The sequence below is a fragment of the Ixodes scapularis genome, unplaced genomic scaffold (genome assembly GCF_016920785.2).
Source record: "Ixodes scapularis isolate PalLabHiFi unplaced genomic scaffold, ASM1692078v2 PGA_scaffold5__190_contigs__length_132052651, whole genome shotgun sequence".
Taxonomy (NCBI): domain Eukaryota; kingdom Metazoa; phylum Arthropoda; class Arachnida; order Ixodida; family Ixodidae; genus Ixodes; species Ixodes scapularis.
The window spans coordinates 98,480,298-98,500,927 of NW_024609880.1; the positions used below are offsets into that span (position 1 = coordinate 98,480,298).

The window sequence follows — 20,630 nt, forward strand, 5'->3', positions numbered from 1 at the left end:
CACAACGCGGAGGAATGGCGAGAAACTGAAGGGCGGCTATGGCGGCAGGGTCACGTGACGTCAAGATGGCGGCGCCCATGAAATGTTGCCTGAAAGGGTCTATTCTGCGTCGCTAAATTGCAGCTGGTCACGCGTAGGATACAATAAAGTGCACCTCATTTCCCCTTCCGATGGACCGAAGAGGAAGCTACGAGCCATCGAAGCCGTTCCAGCGCTGTGTGGGTGGTCACGTGACCTTCTAAAAAGCGCACGGTGCGTGCGCGAAGTATCGTTATAGATTGCCTATCGTTGTTATTTGAAAACTCGCTAATTTACACGACCTACGGTCGGTGCGACGCGTGAAATTTTCTTTGTTCTGGAAACTACCGTGTTGCTGATTGTTTGCGAGCCCCCCCCCCCCCCCCCCTCCCCATCCTTTCTTTCTTTTTTTTTTCCCCCGCCCTCATTCGGACGTTGGCACGCGATCTGCGTGCCAACGTGCCAAGCGGGGAACGGCTGGGCACTTGAAAGGCGATCAATCGACCGAAAGATGATGGATGCGCGCAAGACTCCGACCGATCGCGTCGCGTGGAAGGCAGGGCGATCTGTTTGTCGCGATAGAGAGAGCGGATGAGGTTTAGAGCAAATTGTCGCGTTCAAAACCGTCCATCTTGTACAGATTGACCATTCGTTGCGTTGTTTGTGTAGTATTGGTGACGGGGTGCGACCAAAAAAAGCGTCGCTGTGGTCGGCCTGCCACGATTGGTCAAACGCTCACTATATGGTCGTCCCGAGTATGACGAAATTCTCTCTTCATGAACGGAACTAAGAGGAATGTCGAACTGTCGACTTCCACGGCGATCACTACGAGCTTCCACCGTGCTTTTTAGACGCTCCGTCGAAATCGTCTCTGGCAGTCGATAGCCTTGGTTGTGACGTCACGGGTAGGAACCATCAAAAACGTCTTCAACACGTTACCCGCAAAAAAAAAAAAATAAAAAATAATAATAAAAAAATTCGATTACAGTTACAGGTATTCTCTTTTAAAAAAAGTATTCAATCAGAATACTTGATTACTTGAGAAGTAAAGTAATTGGCCGTTATTTGAAAAAAGTAACCGTAACTTTTCCGATTACATCAGATTTTCAAGGTGTCATTTTTTTTTTTTTTTTTTCTGCCGTTTTGAAGTCGGGTTTTTCGCACTGCCCATCATTGGATTAGGATCACCGACTTAATCATAATTCTAAACTTTATCCCGATCCCCCAAAATCCTCCTGTTGGAGACTTGGGTCGAGGGTTCCTCAGTAGGAAACTTGCAGAGAAACAAAGGGTGCCATTAGAAAGGGGAGGGGGAAAAAATAGTAACGGTTACGAGTAATTTTAATACCTCTAAAAGTAATAGATCATTCTTGCGATTACTTGCTAATCAATGCATTCAAATCATTACGAAATTACTCGGAAAATAACCGACAACGAGTGATTCGATTACCTCTAATGAGTATCGTACACAAGTCAGAGAGAAAGCCACGCGTGCGCAAAGAACAGATTCGCAAGAGGTGCATCGTCTGCGCATGCGCCGTGCCGACGGCAGCGCCACCGCAGCAGCACGACGTAAGTGATGAGCCGCTTTTCTGCGACTGCAAAGGAAAGGCGAGGATCTAGTAGTCGAACAGATACATGCTGATTATTATTTTTCTTTTCTTTTTTTGTCTTTTTTCTGATTTTCCCTTCAGAGAGAGGATATGAACTTTAAATTTAAACTTGCCACGGAAATGGCAAGTGTGGGAGATCATATGTTCTCGCAAAAATATATAAATATACATAATTCTTTTTCTTTTCTTTTTTTTTTGTAGTAGTAGTAGTTTGGTTTGTATTTGTCGGAGAAACGCAGTTGTCTGAAATTCTAGTGATCGGAACGAGACAGGAAATATTTCAGTTTTCAAAGGATTCTTGGCCGACTTGGTCTATCTCGGCGTATACAGATCACGCCGCAGTTAGCGCGAACATGTGGCGTTGCCGATGTATTTTCGCATTTTCACGCGTCAAAGGATAGCGACGAACCCCGAATTTCTCTGGCCAAGCAGCTCGAGGTGTCGCGCCGGTTACGAGCATTCGCTTGTTCGTGCTCTGTCGCTCTCTTTATGCCTATACGTGATTCGCGGTAGATAGTTCTGAGAACGTTTTAGCCCTCGGCGCAACTTACAACTTTGTCTCTCTCTTTCTTTTTTTTTTTTTATGGATCACGTTTCGTAGCCCATAAAAAAAGCTGATTATTGGTTATGGCGCTACAGCAATAAGCGCGTTGCCTAAAACATGAACCCATGAAAGTGGGTCCGCGAGCTTTACTCGGCTGGAACTAACACATCCGAGATGAGGGAACGCATGCAGGCATCAGTTAATATGACTACGTGTTCAGTTTTTTTTTTTTTTTTTTTTTTTTTTTTTTTTTTTGTCCGTTTGACTTGAAAGAAGTTTTTTGTTACAGGAGGGAGAAAATGGCGGTTTTGGGTTCGACGCCGTCGTTCCTTTGACACGCGCGAGCGCGCATGAAGTGATGACGTCATCCGCGAGTGGCCGGGGGTTCGCAAAGACTGTGACGTCATCGCAGCATTTGATGTCGTCATAGGAAAGTGAGGAGGAGGGTGAGCGGAGTGGGCGAGGGAGGACGGCGTCGTAGTAACGTACTTGGTGTCGCCATCGAAAAGCGAAACAGGGCGACAGAAATGATTATTGATCCAGTTTAAACAGTCAAGCCGCCCTGCGGATGGCACCGAGTAGCACGAACGATTTTGCTAATCTGCTCTCCATTATTTATGAGCCGTTCCGGACGAAATACGTCGCTAACAGAAAATCACCAAGAGTGAACTCAAACGCATGATTCATTTATTATCGATGAAAACTTTCTTATAGGCTTGGCATATGGGGAATTGTACGACGTTCCCATTCAACCTTACAAAAGTTATTTATGATTATTTCATAAACAGCAGGGATTTTTTTTTATACATTTTCCTTTAAAAGACACTCCCTACAACTTAAGACGTGTAATACATGTTAGAGAGAGGACACGCACAACCATGGAGATCAAACTTTAACACAGCAAATTGCACAACTTCTCAATAGGTATCCACAAATTTTGGATAGGGCAGAAATAGCAACGTCTCTCAATAGTTTTAAGAAAAAATGCAGAACTTTATCATCGAAAACGTGTAAAACCTTGCGTAGAAATGTCTATTTTTCTTCAGGTATTTTTGTTTTGGATAGCATTGTGTTGTTTGTGTGTGTGTGTGTGTGAGCGGTTGTTTGTTGAGCACACTTCGTTGTGCTTTGTTTTTATTTTATTTATATATATAAATATACACTTTTTTTTTTTTTTTTTTTTTTGCTGTGTTGCATTGAAATTTGTATGGGGCGTGGGACCCTGGTCTGGTGAATTTTTTCACCTTTTTTCCCTGCCACCCCAACCAAAATGGCTTATAAATGAATGAATGAGCGTTATTGTGGAATTTTTTCTGCAACGAAGTGGTTTCTCCTGCGTGATCTTATTGATTTTTTTTAAATGGTACAATAGAACTACCATTTCTGGACCGTGTTTCACCAATAATGAGCGAATCCTATCAATGGCGGCTTTTTAACTATGCAGTTTTGTATTACTTCAATATCACATTTATTTTGCTCCAACATTGAGTAAAAAAAAAATCGCGAAGTTAGCAAATAGCTTTGTTATCAATCGTCCACGTCACTCGTTTTATAGTATTGGTATTTAAACCCCGCGCGCTGTGTTATTCTTGTTATTGGTATTCCGAGTACGCTAGATTTTCCTTATGCTTATATTTTGAAAATAAAGTTTCTGCGTCTTCGTCCTAATCTAATCCCTGGTACTGCTTCGGCAGTTGGAACACGCAACGAGATCGGCTAATTACAAACTCCCGTCAACCGAACGCGATAAAAAGAAAGAGTAAAGAAAAAGAAACCTAATTACCTAGATTGCGGCGCGCTTTAAATAACGTTTCACCCGATCACAGCCTCTTTGGATGATTAAACGGGGTAGAGAGAGAGAGCTAGCTGCACACGGAATCACACGGCGTCTTTGTGCAATCCGTCCGAGCCACCTTTTTCCTTTCCCCGCTCTCGACCAATGGCGATTCGCGGACTGCGACGAAGGCACTGAACCGTCCCCTCAGCAACAAGCGGTTGCTGCGAAATCGGCCGCCGTCTGCGAGTGTGCGTGCGACTGTGCGCGCGCGCGAAGCTCGACGCGCTTTGTGTGGGAGTAGACGCGAGTAGAGAGGGGAAAGTGCCCGCTCTGAAACTCTGTTCTTCGCGCGTTCCGACAGGCGGCGTTGACGTTCCACCTGGCGGACGGCGGCAGCCAGCGGCTGGTCGTAGAAGAGAATCTGCGCTGCATCGACTTGTGTCATTTGCTCACGCTGCGGCTGAACGTGGCGCGGTCGCCGACTTGGACACTCGTCGAGAGGCTCGCCGAGCTCAGGATCGGTGAGTCAGAAACTGCTTTATCCATCCGAGCGGTGCGAGTGTTGCGCTATCGCGTTGCGTCGCTAGCGCGACAAGAAACGTGCTTGCTACGTTGCTGTCGTGGGATGAGAGGCTGCAGTTGCAGCGGTTGCTGCGATCTCACTCCAAGGTAAAGGTTTTCTACCTTGGCTTTCCAAAAACCTACCTGCGTTTAACGTTGCTCTCCTTATGTTGTCATGTGAGGTAACCCGTTGGAGTAACTGGGATTCATATATTTGAAACACATCTCGCGTGTCGTCGTCTGCTGCGCTCGAAAGATTTTTTTTTTTTTTTTTTTTGTCTGCTGTTGCGCGCGGCTTGTCGTCTGCTTGTTGCGCTCGGTTCGTCGTCTGCTACCCGCTTTGAGTGCGTGCAATTTAGCACGTTCAGTTACGATTTCACAGATCTGCCCGTTTCTACCTCGGGTACATTTGTTGATATATGTTTCTCCACGTCTAATACATATATATATATATATATATATATATATATATTGCTTCAATTCTCCCCCCCCCCCCCCCCCCGGGAAGGAAAAAAAAGGGGGGGGGGGGTATTTATACAGATATTATCTATTCTCCGTTTATTGCATCCAAGTAAAAGTTCCTGCTCCTCAGTTCCTTTAAAAAAACATAAATAAAACTGTTTTATTGATTTTTGTGTTGACGCAGTTAGTATTGTGGAAGTTGAGAGGAATTGATGTAGAGTCATGGAAGCGACAGGCGTATGTCTTGTTCACCAGTGAGTCATAAAAAGAGGAGTGCCAGACTGCTCGGCTCCGAGCTGCTTTAGTTTTTTTTTTTGTGTTCGACCATATGCGGTCCCTAGTCGGTTATCACTCATGCCATAAAGATTCTAAAGCGACAACGGTAGTGAAATTTTGTTTTATCGCTTTTATTACAGCAATCAAAACTGTCGCGGTCTAACCTTTTTTTTTTTTTTTTTTTGCTTACTATGGGTTTGAAAAGTGCTACACAATTTTTTACAGCTCATACCATTTTTTTTTTTGTAAGTTCATTTTATGTTTTTTTTTCCCTACTGCTGTTTGTAATGGGTGCTTTGACCCAGCTGTGTACCATTTCTGATCCTCAAAATTTTGAAAGTCACTGATTTGCTTCAAAATTGGTTCAACACATTAAAAGACATATAAACCAATACCCAAAATTGCAAGTCAAAATAATTTTGTTTTCTCCAAATTATTGAAGTTTCCAATTTGGTCTGAGAGGCTCTACCGGTAACACTGCAATCCTGACTTCAGACTAGGTGGCGCAAACTACCTCCTACTATAAAGGGTACAGCCATTATTATTAGTTAGTATCCATCCATCCGATCTAATATGAGGGCATTACAGCTTGTTTCCGGAGGGTTACAAGAAGTTTGATGGTGTAAAATGAATGCTAATTATGTTTATGCCAGCCAAAAAAACAACAACAAAAACATTGGCAAAATATTGCATTTTTTAGACTGCCTTCTTAACTTCCAAGTTACACAACATGTGACGACACACCACGAGAAAGTGCGGGAAAAATGGAATGTTGGCTTTGGCATCACCTTTTTCGCCCCTTTCTCAAATTCTCAAAAGCTGTTTTGAATTGAGAGATAGTCAATAGCGTGCCAGAAAGAGTAAAGCTTGGGTATTTCAAAGATGTGTTTAGATTGGGTGGGTCAAAACTTCAGGGTGGTGTGAATGACGGATTATTTTTGCCTCTCAAATGAAACAAAGTTCTTTATACTATATACCCATACGGAATTAAGTCTGGGAGCACTTGTTGCGTGTCAAAGTTCTTTTCTGTGGTTGCAGCCAACTGAAAATATTTTGGACAGCTGTGAAACAGGATTATAATTATTTTCCGTGTTAATAGGCCCTCCTGGAAAGGAGATTGGATGCATAAATTTGTTAGGTTTACAAGACACATTCAAACTTGCATAAAAGTAGGTAACAACAAAATTGTACGATTCAGAATACTATATTTTTCTAACATTGTGCCTATGTTTAGGCTGCAAATGAATCCTACAATAGTCGTGTGTGCCGGCTTTGAGGCGAAAAAGTCATCTATCTGTTTTCAAACATTGCTGAAATTGGAGATGTTGCTTACCAGACAATAAACAATGTCTGGTTAGTGTGCCAGAGCCAAACGTGGAAGACTTACAGGCACAACTCTCCCACATATGGGCCATACAGAAATGTTCTTGTCTGTGGCTGCTGTTTTTCTTTGATTAAATCAGGAAGTCTACAGTAGCAAAGATGGCTGATGTCGAGGTTCACTTTAAATCAAGGGTAAAATAACGATTGAAAGAGCGAAAAATAAAAAATGGCCTTCCCGATGGTTGCTTGCAATGTTGGAGGGGTTAAACAGAAGTAAAGAATAGTGTCCATATGCCCATTTTAAAAGATTATTGATGTATGAATTCAACAATGCAACTTCATAAACCTAATATAGATTGTCAGCCTCTTAAAGGTCATCATGCAACCTCTGTTTTCTGCAGGGAAGATGATCCTTCTAAGCTGCGAGGAGAGTCAAGTTGGGGCAAGATAAAAAGTGGAAAGGATATATTAAAGAAGGAGGTGGGCTAAACTGGAACGCGCTAAGTGTAAATCTGCCGTTAAGCACCAGCCCTACTGCTGCACTGGAAGCAGTGAAGGGTGGCAGCAGACACACATTTTCTTTTCATACATACTAGTATTTGGCTGTCGACCAAGCACTGGCACGGAAAGGCACCAACACGCAGCTAACTTGAGTGTAATGCCTAGCTTTTTGTGGACAGGTATTTCCTGGCATGACATCAAAAACATTTTGAGAGCTGACCTGATACCTTTTCTTCTAACTACATGCATTCCTTACTCTCTCTATACAGAGGCATTTTCTTCTCTAGGTGACTAGAAAGTCTATCTTGGCACACAACTTTTAGAGTGTTAATTTTTTTTGGTATTGGAGAGCACATATGTAAAGAGGAACGACTAAAGGCAGTCTTTTCTTCCACATTGTTCACTCGTAAGTGCAAGGACTGTAGGGTTAATTCGCCAGAAACATCGATAGCTTGAAAGATGGGGAAGGATCTCGAATAAAATATGAACACTATGACCTTTGCAGATTGCTGACCACCGTTGTCTTTTATCTATCGAATAGAGAGACGGGAACTTGCAAATTAGCATTTCACAAACATAGTCAGACATGGCAAGATATTTTCGATCAATGCATGTCAGATGCTCAATATTTCCAACACTTCTGACTTCTTGCTGGGTTTCCCTCTTGGATTGTGTTCCCCGCTAGAATTACCACCAACCTGGTGGTAATTCTACCCTTTGTTTTTACATAGTGCACTTGCTGGGCACCTGTCCCTGGACATCGCAACAATCGGGGATGGTGTTGCAATTGCAAACCCTACCCAGCAGCTGCGGAAAGAGCTACCGCATTTGAATTTGAGATGTGCGAATAGCGTGACCATTGCAGCAACCAACAGCTGCTCAGGTTTGAAGAACCGCGATTCCCTTCACAATGGCAGGCCCCCCTATTGCAGAATGTATGGACAGACAAAAAGGGTATCTCCTGGAAGGCATGTTGGCACAGGTGCATGCATAGCCTGCAAGTGAAGGAAACTTTTGCTGGTATGACAAAGCAAAAGAAGGCTAAAAATTTCAGTCCTTCGAGAATGGAGGGAAAGGGAGGGCAGGGCGGGGCAGCAGAGTGCAGCTGCTTATGAGGCAAACTTGGGTTTCCAGCTGCCCTTTCCAACCCAAAACTATAAAAAAATTATTATTATTTTTTTTTTTTTTTATGCAGATAACTTTACAAGCATCTGTGCAACATGCTTTGTGGTCTCGGGGAAAAATAGTGGCAGTTCAGACCTTCATCGAGTAGCATTTTCTTGTTGGCTAGGCTTTGGTGCGAGCTAAATTCTTGCGAAGGAAGGATAAGAACCCTTTGACATTCAAATGCCATGCCTGCATTTCTGTTAAATCCCAGGTGTGTTGAAGCATTTTTTGATTGAGAATGAGTTGGCACAGCTGGATTTTATGGAACCGAGCCGGCGATTTCGATCCTTACTAAGAGACTGGGTGTGCAATCTGAGAAGACCTCCCCCTACCGATGTCTTAGAACTTTCTAGTTTTCCCAAAAATCAAATCCCATGGAAAAAAAGTTTGTGCCTCATGACTGTTGTCGGAAGTTTGCTTAAATAGGTGTTCATAAAAGAGGTTAATGTGTTTATAGTTCTTTCATCTATGCTATCTTTCTGAGCTTATTTTAACAATTAAGCAGCTGGTTTGATACAGCTGTACCGAGAAATATGTTTGCTCGAGAATAATCTGATATCGAGAAGATCGTTTTGTACCGTTCATATAAAGTCTAGCCTTCGATTTGCATGCAGTAAAATTGGCCCAACGACGATTTTGCTGCTACAAAAGCAGTTTGGGTGATATGTTGGTACTACGGCCTTTTGCTGTTGGGCTTTTCGCAGCCTTGTATATATCTCGGAGTCACACTTTCGTACATATCTGGCTTTTGTAGAAAATTTCTTTAGTATTTATTATGCCCTTAATAGGAGACACCTGATCCAAAACAGATTTTAGGGTTAACATGTGATTGACTTGTCTATTCACTCGTCTTTTTAATTGCCCTCTCTTTTACCTCCAGAACCCATACAAAACACAACACAATTTACTAGGTCTGTTTTGCAAACTCTACTGCATAACTGTAGATGCTAACGCTCCCCTCCTCTCTCTCGCAGAACGCAGCCTGGAAGATCACGAGGAGGTTCTGCAGGTCTATGCGTCTTGGGGCAGGAATAAGGAGAAGGGCGGCAACCGTTTTTACTTTCGTCAGGACTTCAGGAAATATGAGTTCTTCAACTCTCCCCTGGTGAGTCTAAAGTCACGTTGAAAGCACCGCACGTGTCTGAAACATATGTGGGATCTCGAAAATGTCGGGAGACTGAGGTTGGTGAAACAGTTCTTTGGTGTTTTGCACCATGTCTTCATCTCGTGGATCAGTGGTGAGGAACGGTGGATGGACACCTTTTTAGTGCAATGTCTTAGCTCGAAGAAGCGAGGCTTCTTGGCGAAATGTAGCCTGACATTTCCACGGTGTTCCTCCTCAGGCTGTTCCAGCTTTAACTGCCGTCATATTTTGTTAGAGGATGATAGAATTAAGGCATCGTGTGAAACTTCCAGATCTAGGGCACGCTAGATAGAGGTTTTAAGGGGCCTCGGGCAGACGAAGCATGTGACAGCATCTGTGTAATTCAATCGTAAGTCACGGTTATGTGCAGATTTTATATATATTCGATTTGTTTTGCTATATTCAGGACTATAGGTTCTTTGTTTAATGCTCGTTCTGACCCCATAAATGTAGAAATTTTGTGCTCTGCCTTTTTTGATTGGTCAAATCTGTTGCAGCATCATTGTTGACATCTATCCCTGTTCCAGCTTGAAAGTTGGCTGAAACACTGACTGACACCACAATGACGTCACTTTCATATTTTCCTCTTCTGCTCTCTTCGTGTCCGGTGCTCGGCATGCAGCGGACGACAGAGGAAAGGATGAAATTTTCATTATTGATTACATACATTCTACAAGTGAGGTTGGAGAAACAAAGCATTACACATAAAACTTTTTAGGGGCCTGCATCCAAACTCTTGCAGCTCTTCAAATTTGACTTTCCTTTAAGACTTAGCACCTTTTACGCACCCTTGCAATACTTTGGTGGCTCAACTGAATTTTTTTTTCTCTGTTTATAGAAAGAAGCCAATCAAGCGAAAGGCATAGCTTCTTTTTTTTTTTATTGGTCAGATGTGGTTAACAACAAAACCAGTTGGTGAAACTCTGTAGTTTCCCAACTTCTTGAATATACCTCGCTTTACCACACGTGCATGTGAAGGAGAAGCTTTAAGACCAAATGCAATGCCTGCCACACATGGCTGCTTTCGAACTCCCAAGTGTGGCTCAAAGCAACATCCTCACGCTTGTAGTGTTGGCTTCACTCGCCTTTATGGTGAAGCAGAGTATCATCCAGAAGCTTTCAACGTCCCATGTGAAACTCCTAATTACAATTTCATTCAGTGGCCTCAGCCTTACAGAGGTCAGGTTTGGTATAAAACTGTTCCTGTACGGCTCTGGCTATACTTAAAGGGACAATGAAGGCAATTTCGGAGATCTTTTTCGCGATTGAACTGGGTTCCAGGCACGTCTCAGGCCACGTTGCCCAAATTTCAGCCAAAACTGGCGCTTGTGTGCCGCGCAAATCAATTAAACAGTCGCGGTAATAATCATACCGGAATCGACTGGGGCGACGCCCCGAGAGTTGCGGGAGAAGCCAGGAGAAGCGGAGCTCACGTGACCGATGCGGGGCCAAGGAGCGCGACGTCACAAGAGACGCGTTAGCGATTGGTCGAAACGAGAAACGTGCCCTCGGTCCTACCTCGTTGCCTCGGTCACGTTTTAGTTCGCAATTTTTAGAAATACTGTTCTAATTTCCACTTGAATAACCATCAAAAGTATAAATCGGATCGGAAATGATTACTAAACCATAAATAAAGCAGCATCATTGTTTTTTTTCTTTGCTACGCTGGACGCGAAACCGGCAACGAACAACTATGAGCCAACGAAATAAAATTAAAAAAGAACACGGTACTCGAAAGATTTTGCAATGGTAGCTGTAGATGGCTGTTCTAACGGTCGACTGAAGACCAGTATTCGTTCGGGCAATGCTAGTTTTCACGTGTGGGTAGCTGTTCGTGTTCTTCGACGACAAAAAGAGGACGTCCGCGGAAGAACCGGATCCCAGAACGGCGGGATCGCTGCCGCTTTCCCTTCGGCATCTCCCCCGCGTCCGCCCTTCGGCATGCGGGCCGCTCGTTGCCGGCTGGGCGGTCTCCGTCGGGTGATGGCAGTGGCCGCCACACACATACTCCCGTTCCGTTGGTGTTCGGTCACTGAACGGAAGCTCGAACTCGCTCGCGAGAGCGGCATTCGTCCATGTTGACAGAGTCGGCGCAGCGCCCGCGCCACCGCGCTGCTATAACCCACCGCGGTAACCAGAGTCTCGATCTCCTAAATACTACCGATACCGACTATTCACACTTGACGTCACTCCCTACGTCACCTCCGTTTTCGGAGGCCCAGAAACGAGACTGGAGATGGTTCAGTTTCGGTTTCTTTACTTCTTTCGTCGGCACATAAATACGCGTCATAAATGTCTACAAAAAATTGGGCGGCATGCTATGTTCCCAAGAAGCATTCAAACACCATTTAAAAAAATTAAATAAAATCGTCTTCATTGTCCCTTTAATTCTAGGAGTTGTTATGCAACACGCAAAGAATATAATTGTATAAAATTTTTAGTCTTGCTTGAGAAATATGATCCTACCACCACTCCCTGTCAGTTGCATAATCCTTTTTCTTTATTTGATTTTGTCAATTTAAATTTCTAGTCATTTTGTTTTTAGGTTTTGCAGTCGTCTTATTATTTTAAATGTAGTTAAATAAGCCTTACTTTGGGCAAGAAATTGCAGTCAATTGAAAATGCTGCAGACGAGGCAAAAGTCCTGTTGCCACCCAAAGTGGAAAAAAAGCTTTTGCCATCAAAGCTCTTGTATTCTTCTCAGGTAGAAATCTTCGCAATAAGGGGGGAATGTCTTTTTATTGAAACTGTCCCCTTCCATTCTTTTTTGTACGGTGACCGGAAAGAGTCATTGTTAGAGAGACTGAAAAGGGAGATTGAAGACCCATTGTTGGCCGGTTCACAATGGTTGTACCTGGGAGGGCCTCTCTCTGATCTGCTGTACACGTGCAAGCGGTGGAATGAACCCCTCTTCATTCTCTTTTCTTTTTTTCTTTCCATTTCGATTTTCTTTTTCAGCAATTTTTCTCGCTGGACATGGTGGATCTAGGATCTCAGCTGGACTGCATAGCGGAGTCAACGGACATTGCAAGATTGATAACTCTTCAGGTATGTACATTGTTTGCCGCAGGCACGTAACCAGGGGGGGGGGGCCCATGGGGCCCGGCCCCCCCCCCCCCGAAATCTTTCATTTTGCTGGGGCCCCCTCTCCCTCCTACCCCCTTATACAGCATTTTGTCATGGGCCTGTTTTGCGTGGGAGGATACAAATCCAGGAGGCAGCACCAGAACGGACTCTGATTTTTGTTATTTCAAAAAGAAGGGCCATAGTGCATTCGCAATTGCGTTAAGAAACATGTTTTACAATTGATGTTATTAAATGTTATAGAAATGTCACCTACAAACCTTCTAAATTTCATGATACTTGACGTCGCGAATCAAGAGAAGCGAGGAGGCGAAAAGCGGGAGAGGAAAGCGCCAAAAATAAAAATGCGCGCGCGCGCGTAGTAAATTTTTTTTTTTTTTTTTGCGATGCATTTTTTTTTTTTTTTGCGTGTTTATGACTACAACGTGCATCGTTTGAGACAATAAAAAAAAAATACGACCCTTGGGGTGTCAGTGCCCTTTTAATAACCAAGCAATGGAATTTGTGCAGATGCATATTTTTTTTCCTGAGCTCAGTGAAGCGGAGCATGAGTGTGTTTGATGGCTGGCGGTGTCCTTACTGTGGCAATTTTATAGTACACAAAAACTTGCATTTTGCAACGTCCAGTTAATTAACCGTAAAACATTCTTGAGTCACATGAAAGTGTACACGAGCTGCAGCTGGTCAAGGAGATTTTTTCACTGCCGTCGTGACTGGAGGTGAAGATTTCTGAATTCTCAGTCCAACTTGCCACCTAACTCGATCAAGATGCCTTTTTTTTTTTTTTTTGTATAAGAAACAGGTTGTTTTTTTGTGCTTTTAACCTTCTACTCCCATCTGAGAGCAGTCCAAGTAATGTGTCCTTCCAACTTTTTGTTTTTCTCAGAACCTCCTGAGCCAAGGCGACCACTGTCCTGTGGTCCACAGCTTGCTGTGGTACCGGGAACCCGGAAAGCAGTCCTGGAAGCGCTCGTGGTTCCACCTGGAAGGCACCGCATTGTCCGTAACGTCTTCCGGACTCAAGGTATGTGCCCCGAAGAGTCGGCATGCCGCCTTATCATTAGCACATATTTACTCGGGTAATAGATACATCGTTTATCTACAAGACCCGTGCATCTAATTTTCCACAAAGCACGCATACAGCCATTCGTAGCGTTCTACGTAAGAAACATAGCAAACAAAGTTGAGAAAATGATTCTCTACAATAATGCAATCTGCGCAGATATAATTTTCGCATGAGGATGTTATTGCTGTCCGTAAGTCGCCGAAATTCTTCTGTCGATTGTGATACCATGGCTATCTGCGAGTTTGGTGGGACAGTGGACACGATAGATACCCCGGGTCTGTGGACACGATAGATACCCGGGTCTGTTTAAAAACTGTGCATCAATTATATATAGTATGGTACATATGTTAAAGCTCTCAACAATGTGCAGTACCAGGGTTGCTCAAAGAAGTTGCTCTACTTGTGAATGAGGCTCACCTTTTTACTTTCACCCAGACCATCGACGTGGCGAATCATTGCATCATATTGCATATGAGCCTAGCAATTGACAATCCCCAGAGAATGTTTGCCCTTTTAGAAAGTTGTCTCTGCATTAGACTCCCGGACCTACTGTTACCGTTGGGCAATTTTTTTGAGACCCGGGTTTCTCCTGGTGCCCATACATACCATGCCTCTTTGTTGCAGACACTGCTCTTATGTGCTCAGATGGAAACGGGAAATTTTTATGTTAAGGCTGGCACGCCATAGCTTTTCATTCTGTTCTTGTGTCGCCGGCAAAGCTCGTCTGCTTTTGTTAATTCCACAAAGAAGAACGCAGGATCGAGACGCATTTATTGCGGCGGTTATGCTCCACACGTTTGCACATGTCGAATCTGCTGCTCACCTTGCTTCTTATCAGGCTACTGTGCATGGGTAGCTTATGGAGCCTTACCAAGTTAGGTAGACAACTGAGACCAGATGGGCCCTTGCATAAAAGCAGTATAGGATTGAATAGGCAGGCAGACCTCAAGATATTCTTCCCGATTGGTTGTTGTTAGGTTGAAAATTGATTATGAGCTGTTTTAATTACAGGAATCCTGGCAGCTGCAGCAGATAGCTGACCTTTCTCAGTGGAACGTCTATGCGCCTTTTGACAAGAACCTCAGTGGACCAACGGCTTTCCAGTTTTGCCTCAAGGTGGGTTTTGCTTAGTGCATTAGTGGTAGCTTTCATGGCCAGCTGTGACGAGTTGTCGAAGGAATTACTCTCAGAAATATATTATAGCTTTAGGCAACAGGAAGGACAGTAAATGCGTTTTCCAAAAAGAATATTATGTATTAAGCTTAGTAATATAGTAGCCTTCGTTCACGTTTCCATTTACTGTGGTGTGCCCCACACCTGCCTTTTTTTGTGTCACACTTATTTATTTATCTTACCCGCATCATTAGGGGATATTTTAACATAGAATATGTTGTCACTCTGCCGCAGTGGGGCTCCCTCCCAGTTGACACCGCACTCCTTATTGGCAGGCGTAAGAATTTAGGCGACCACAGCGGCAACCAATGGTGTTCTCCTCGGAAGTCGTGGTACGAGCTTCGATGCATAAAAGGTTGCGTCGAGATTTCCCAACCCAGAAACATACACCAGATCTTGCCAGGTTTCACTAGGAGCAGAAAGTTGGGTTTCGCAGTTGAAAAAGTGTTTTTGTGCGATTTTTTTCCCTAAAGCGGTGGCCAACTGTTTATTTCCTTGCAGCCAACGCGAGTGGGTGGCGTCGGCAGCTCCGATCTGATGTGGTTTTGCAGCGACACGGAGCAACAGCGCCAGTGCTGGATCATTGCCCTCAGGCTTGCAAAGGTGTGTTTGGGCCCCGTGTATTTTTCAAGCACTACGTCGAAACCTATTTACTAGGCTCGTTCGATTTACCTGTACCTGTACCTTCTGCACTGGTGCAGAAAAGTGTAAGGCAGTGTACTTCCGGCAGGCTCTTAGCCAGGGGGGGTGTTCAGGTGTTAGAACGCCCCCCGAAATTTTACTTTATTATATATCCATATATATATATTTCTTCCTTTTTTTTTTTTTTTAAATTGTGTGTGATTGCACTAGTACCTTGGAGCACCCCCCAAAAATATTTTCTGGCTACGCCACTGACTTCCAGTATGTGTATTGAGATACGACCGGAAGTACACGCCCTACACTCTTTGGTGCCGGTGCGGGTAAATCAAATGAATGAGCCTGTTGTATCAGTGCGACTGTTTATTATGAGATAACACTCTAGTACCATCTATTGGGTATCCCTGGCCCTCTTCCGGTCCGCATACATTTCCTAATTTTTTGAGCATCGTGCTTTTATCGTGGGCTCGAGATAATTCTGACGATAGACCATTTCTCGTAGATAATGCATAGATTTGATCTCGCAGATGCTGCAAAACCTTCGGGCTAGCTTGGGACCGGAAAGCGTTCGGATGCTACTCGCACACTGGCGCCGCCACGCTTCAGTTCCACGCAACGCATTGTGGTGGAATGAAAGGAATTGTAGGGCTGCAGTCGGCCACACTTAAATGCAAATTTCTGAACCGGCCTTAGGAGGACTGATTTCAATCTGCAATAACAGCGCTCAACCCTTGTCGCTGCACTTATTACAGAGAAGGCAAACGTGCAACCAAGTGTTTGGTTGTACGTCAAAAAACCTCTAGGTGGACGAAATTAATTCTTGGTCCTTCACAGAGGTGTGTTCGATGCCCTTCGTTGGTTCGACGCGTAAGACCCTCAAACTTGACTTCGATTTGTCGTTGCACTCTGGCGTTGCTTTTGCCCGCGAGCTCTTGCTTTCGGTCTACGTCGACACTGTCTACCGTCCCTGACGTCTGCGTTCTGTCCCGGCGCAGTTTGGCAAGAAGCTGCGGGAAAACTACAAGGAGGTGAAGTCCCGCTATGGGGACCACACCTGGACGGCCGAGACGAGAGACCCCATGTCCTCCCCGTGGGTGGCCATGGACTTCACCGGGAACAAGGGGCGCGTCATCGAGGACCCCCAGGAGGCCGAGGCCGTGGCTGCCGCAGAAGCCCACGGCTGGAAGGTGCGTGTGATTTACGTTTACCCTTAGTCCCCAGCCATGTTGTCCGGATGTCCTTAAAAGTACAAACAATGCAACGACACCAACGGAGCAAATGAAGACTGAAGTCAGTGCTGTTGTCTGTTAGTGTTCTTTTACTCTGTCTTTAGCAATGAACCTGCTAGCCCAGTTGTCAACCAGTACTCAAAAAGAGAGCAAGACATTACAACCTGGAACAAGAAAATAAAATGTAAAAGAGGCAAGACGAAAATGAGCGACAGTCGCTATTATAACAGGAACACTTGTGGTTGCATGGCGATAGCAAGACAGTGTTTTCCCTTTGTACTGAATGTTTCTCGATCCGAGGTGGCAATGCGGACGTGGAGAAATTAAATCTTATACGGGTAGGACTGGCCTGGCAACTGTCCGTTCTCTCCCTCTTTCGCCGTGTGTTGGGTGAAGGGGTGTGTCTCAAAACGTCCCGTTTGCATTTCGCCCGTTCTCGTTTCGTTTCATTCTCGTTTGGACCTTCTCATTTGAACCTTCTCAGAACATCCAAACCATTTTTTTTTTCCTCATTTGTCCCTATCCGCATTTGGTCCCGTTCGCACTAGAATCGAATGCCGCATGGTATGTTTTCAGCCCTGGATTGGCTCCACCGTCTCGTAGAGTATGCTGCAGTCCTCTTTAAGGAAAAAGAGTGTACAGAGAGTGTGTGTGTGTGTGTGCGTGCACGTGGGGGGGGGGGGGGGGGGGTTGAACCACTTTGAGAGCACCCTCCCATGACCTGGCAAAAGCCAGACCTACAAAGCCGTGCTTTGCCACAAAAGAGCAGTTCGGTATTTTATTGCCTAGCGCCTGCTACCACTTCCGGACAACCCAACGAGTGGGTCCCGAACCTTTGCTGCATGTTTCAAGAGCAGAACGAACGTGTTCCAGGAACTATTAGCCAAACCGCGGGAGTAATTAGCATGTGTGCGTTTGTATATGAGCACTTGCTTATAGGTGAGTTGGGAGGGGCAGACTTGAAGAAGCTTCTTTGGGGATATGCAGTGACTCAGCCATAACACCGACACCACAAAGTGCCCCCATTCTGTTTTTTTTTCTTGGAGTGCGAAACGTGAAGGATGTAACGAGAACGGATCAAATGCGGCGGGCCCAACCGACAAGGAAGTTTTGAGAATGGGGGGGGGGGGGGGGGGGGGGGCGAGAAGCGAAGCCGCTTTCCGTCATTCTCAAATGTTCCAGGAGAATCGTAACGTCACAGTCCTTGCTTGATCGCTCCCTTATTTTCCAAGCATACGCCCACCCGTTTGAGATATTGATGTATGAGTGATGTTTTGGAGTTCGTAGCGTCCCGTTCAACGCTTCTGTGGCCTTATTTCGTGAAATCCAAATTTCGGTTCAGCACAGGGACGGACGCAGGAATTTCCAAGGGTGGTTAGCTTATCATGTTTCAGACCCCCCCCCCCCTTTCCCCTGCCCCCCCTCCCCTGTTTCGCCTCCCAAAAGTTTACATATGGAGCAATTAAAAAAAGGGGTCAAAACATCTGGATCTTCCCTCTTAATCTGCCACTGGTTCAGCATCCCTTTAAAGTAAAGTACAAAGTATATTAGAGGCTATAAACTTCAAGTAAAGTAGTAATAAGTAAACTGGGCACAATGTACTTGAAGTAAAGTACTATAAATACAATGTACTCTCAGAGTGAAGTAGAAATACTTTTTAACACAATTTTGCGTAGTGTCCTTTCAGGCCTTTCATTCCTCTATGCAGTTTTTTTTTTTTTTTTTTTTTTTTTCAACTGGTGTGCAGTGCTTTAGGAGTAATCGGGGGTGCATCAGGTATTTTCGGAAATGGCAGTGAATATTAAAAAAAGTCAAGCAGCCACAGCGTAGTTGTTTTACTCTCAATGACGAACTATCCACTTATAAGGCACTTCTTTGTATCGGTCTTATTGCCGCCATTACCAGACCAGATGACATTGCGAAAGACGATGGCGCGTTTTCACATGACGATATGGCATTTTTTTGTTTTCAAATTTGGGAAATGCATTTGAAGTCGGGAGCTGTACTTTCCTCGGAAAGTACCACAAAAAATACTTTAAGTGAAGTGCAATCACATACTCGGAGCATGTACTTCAAGTAAAATACAAGTTTTCTAAACCCACTTAATGTAATACTTTAGGTTCAATGTAATGTCGTTCCCAACAGTGCTTTTGCCCCTAGTCGCTTTTAAATCCGGCTACAGACTAGGCTTCTTTGTTTGTGGCACCATAAACGACCGACAGTGCCCATTTGTCTGTCAAGCTGTTAAAGGCTGATTAAAGGGCCACAAAAGCGGTTTTTGATACCATCTTTTTATGACGCTGATTCAATTTACACGTCTCAAGCATCCAAGCCAAAATTACAATCACGCATGACCTTTTTTCCTTCCAAAAATGCAACCAAATATCACAGTACAACTCTTTTTCAAGGTACATCTTAAAAAGAGGGGCACTTTGCAATGTTTGGTCACATTTTTAATGGGGAAAAAGGTTGTGCACGATTGTGGTATTGAGTTTTCTTAAATGCTTTGGGGCACGCAGCTTGCATCATAATAAAGACCTTCTCAAAAACCGCTTTTGGTGCTTCTTTAGACAAGTCAGGATTTAGTTAACTATACCTTGCAAGCAAATTCTAGACAAAGAAAAACAAAAAAATGTTGTCTGTTCCGTAGTTGCCACGCATCGGTCTCGTTGCAAGCATCGTTTGGCCGCGTCTAAAAACCGTGCCGCATTTTCCCTCGAAAATAGACTGATCTCACCAGCCAGTTTGGTTACACCGCCACTGCCGCAATTCATCGAGGGAACTTTAGTCTTTCTGCACGTGCGACAACCTGGCTGGAGCTCTGCACATGAAGAGCATGAGGCGGCACGAGCCATCTCGTGCACCGCTGCCTGTCTCCTGCGAACTAAAGTTATGGCGGCGTCACGCATGTGCCGAACGCTTGGTGGGATCAATCTATTGGGACCAGCTATTGGGGAGGAGGACAGACCGTGACGCCCCAAGCGGTTAACTTATCAACTACACGGATGGGGACAACAAATACAATAACGCAGCGCTCGGCCGACATAACCGAACGCGGCGTCAGCGTTCGACTGGAGTTCGTGTTCTCCGGCGAGGGGGAGGAGGGGCTCTTTTGTTTCCACGACGGCCTGCATGAACAATGCAGCATGCACGGTGCCCAGCTTAGCACAAAAGCCAAAGTGGGTCAAGCTCGCATTCTCAGAAGATAGATCCGGCACTTAACGTCGCTTCGTCGATTGTTAGTATTTTTTACATTAAACTGTGCCCCGCGCTCTATTGTAGAAGATGACATGGCCATGCCCATAAGGCCTGTTGGCATGTGTACAGGCCTTGCGTTGAGTAAACACCGAGCGTGGGGAAAACAAACGGGTCAGAGTGCCCCCTATAGTTCGATCTCCTGCCCAATAGGAAGCTGCGGGAGCCTGACGTTTGTTTCCGCATCTCTTCCCACGTGTAGAGGAAGCTCCCGTGCTGCCGGTCGGGCCAGGCATCCCCCACAACAGGTGGCGGCCAGAGCCCACCCAGCTCCGGGGTTCCGCCGCCCGTGCCCGAGCTGGGGCTGCAGCACACGCAGCCGTGGTTCTACAGCGGCATGTCCCGGGAGGAGGCGACGCAACTGCTTCTGCGGCACGGCACTGTGGACGGGGTCTTCCTGGTGCGCCAGAGCCTTAGCAAGCCCGGCACCTTCGTGCTCTCCTACGCCTTTCGTGGCACCGTCCACCATGTCCAGATTATCTCGGTGGGTCCCGCTTCTTCAGTGGGGTTCTACCGGTTCCCCTCTCTTCGGCGGGAAAATTTGGCGCTCTAGCTTTGGTTCTAAAGGCTGTGGTTCTAAAGTGCAATCTGCATATAACTAGACCAAAGGTTTTGCAGTATTTGCGAGAACAAATCTGTTCTGACGGAAGAATTCTGGACCATCGGGGTGGTGCAGTGAAGCGGTTGCATGCACTGCCGACATGGGGGGTACTCCGGCCAAACCAAATGCACACAGCCACGATCCTACGCTTTGCTCTGTGCGCAATTGATTCAGCCAATGGTAGCAAATGCACAAAG

At 45.1% G+C, this 20,630-nt stretch overlaps 1 protein-coding gene across 1 annotated transcript in view; it reads left to right on the forward strand.

Annotated features, from left to right (window-relative positions):
• Positions 1 to 20,630, forward strand: part of LOC8025683 (growth factor receptor-bound protein 14) — a 74,350-nt gene that overhangs the window by 48,662 nt on the left and 5,058 nt on the right. Inside the window, exons 2-9 of the mRNA XM_040218062.3 lie at positions 4,314 to 4,473; positions 9,217 to 9,347; positions 12,345 to 12,434; positions 13,357 to 13,494; positions 14,548 to 14,652; positions 15,211 to 15,312; positions 16,344 to 16,535; positions 20,035 to 20,316. Coding sequence (XP_040073996.1) covers positions 4,314 to 4,473; positions 9,217 to 9,347; positions 12,345 to 12,434; positions 13,357 to 13,494; positions 14,548 to 14,652; positions 15,211 to 15,312; positions 16,344 to 16,535; positions 20,035 to 20,316 — 1,200 coding nt within the window. The remainder of the gene's footprint in view (positions 1 to 4,313; positions 4,474 to 9,216; positions 9,348 to 12,344; positions 12,435 to 13,356; positions 13,495 to 14,547; positions 14,653 to 15,210; positions 15,313 to 16,343; positions 16,536 to 20,034; positions 20,317 to 20,630) is intronic.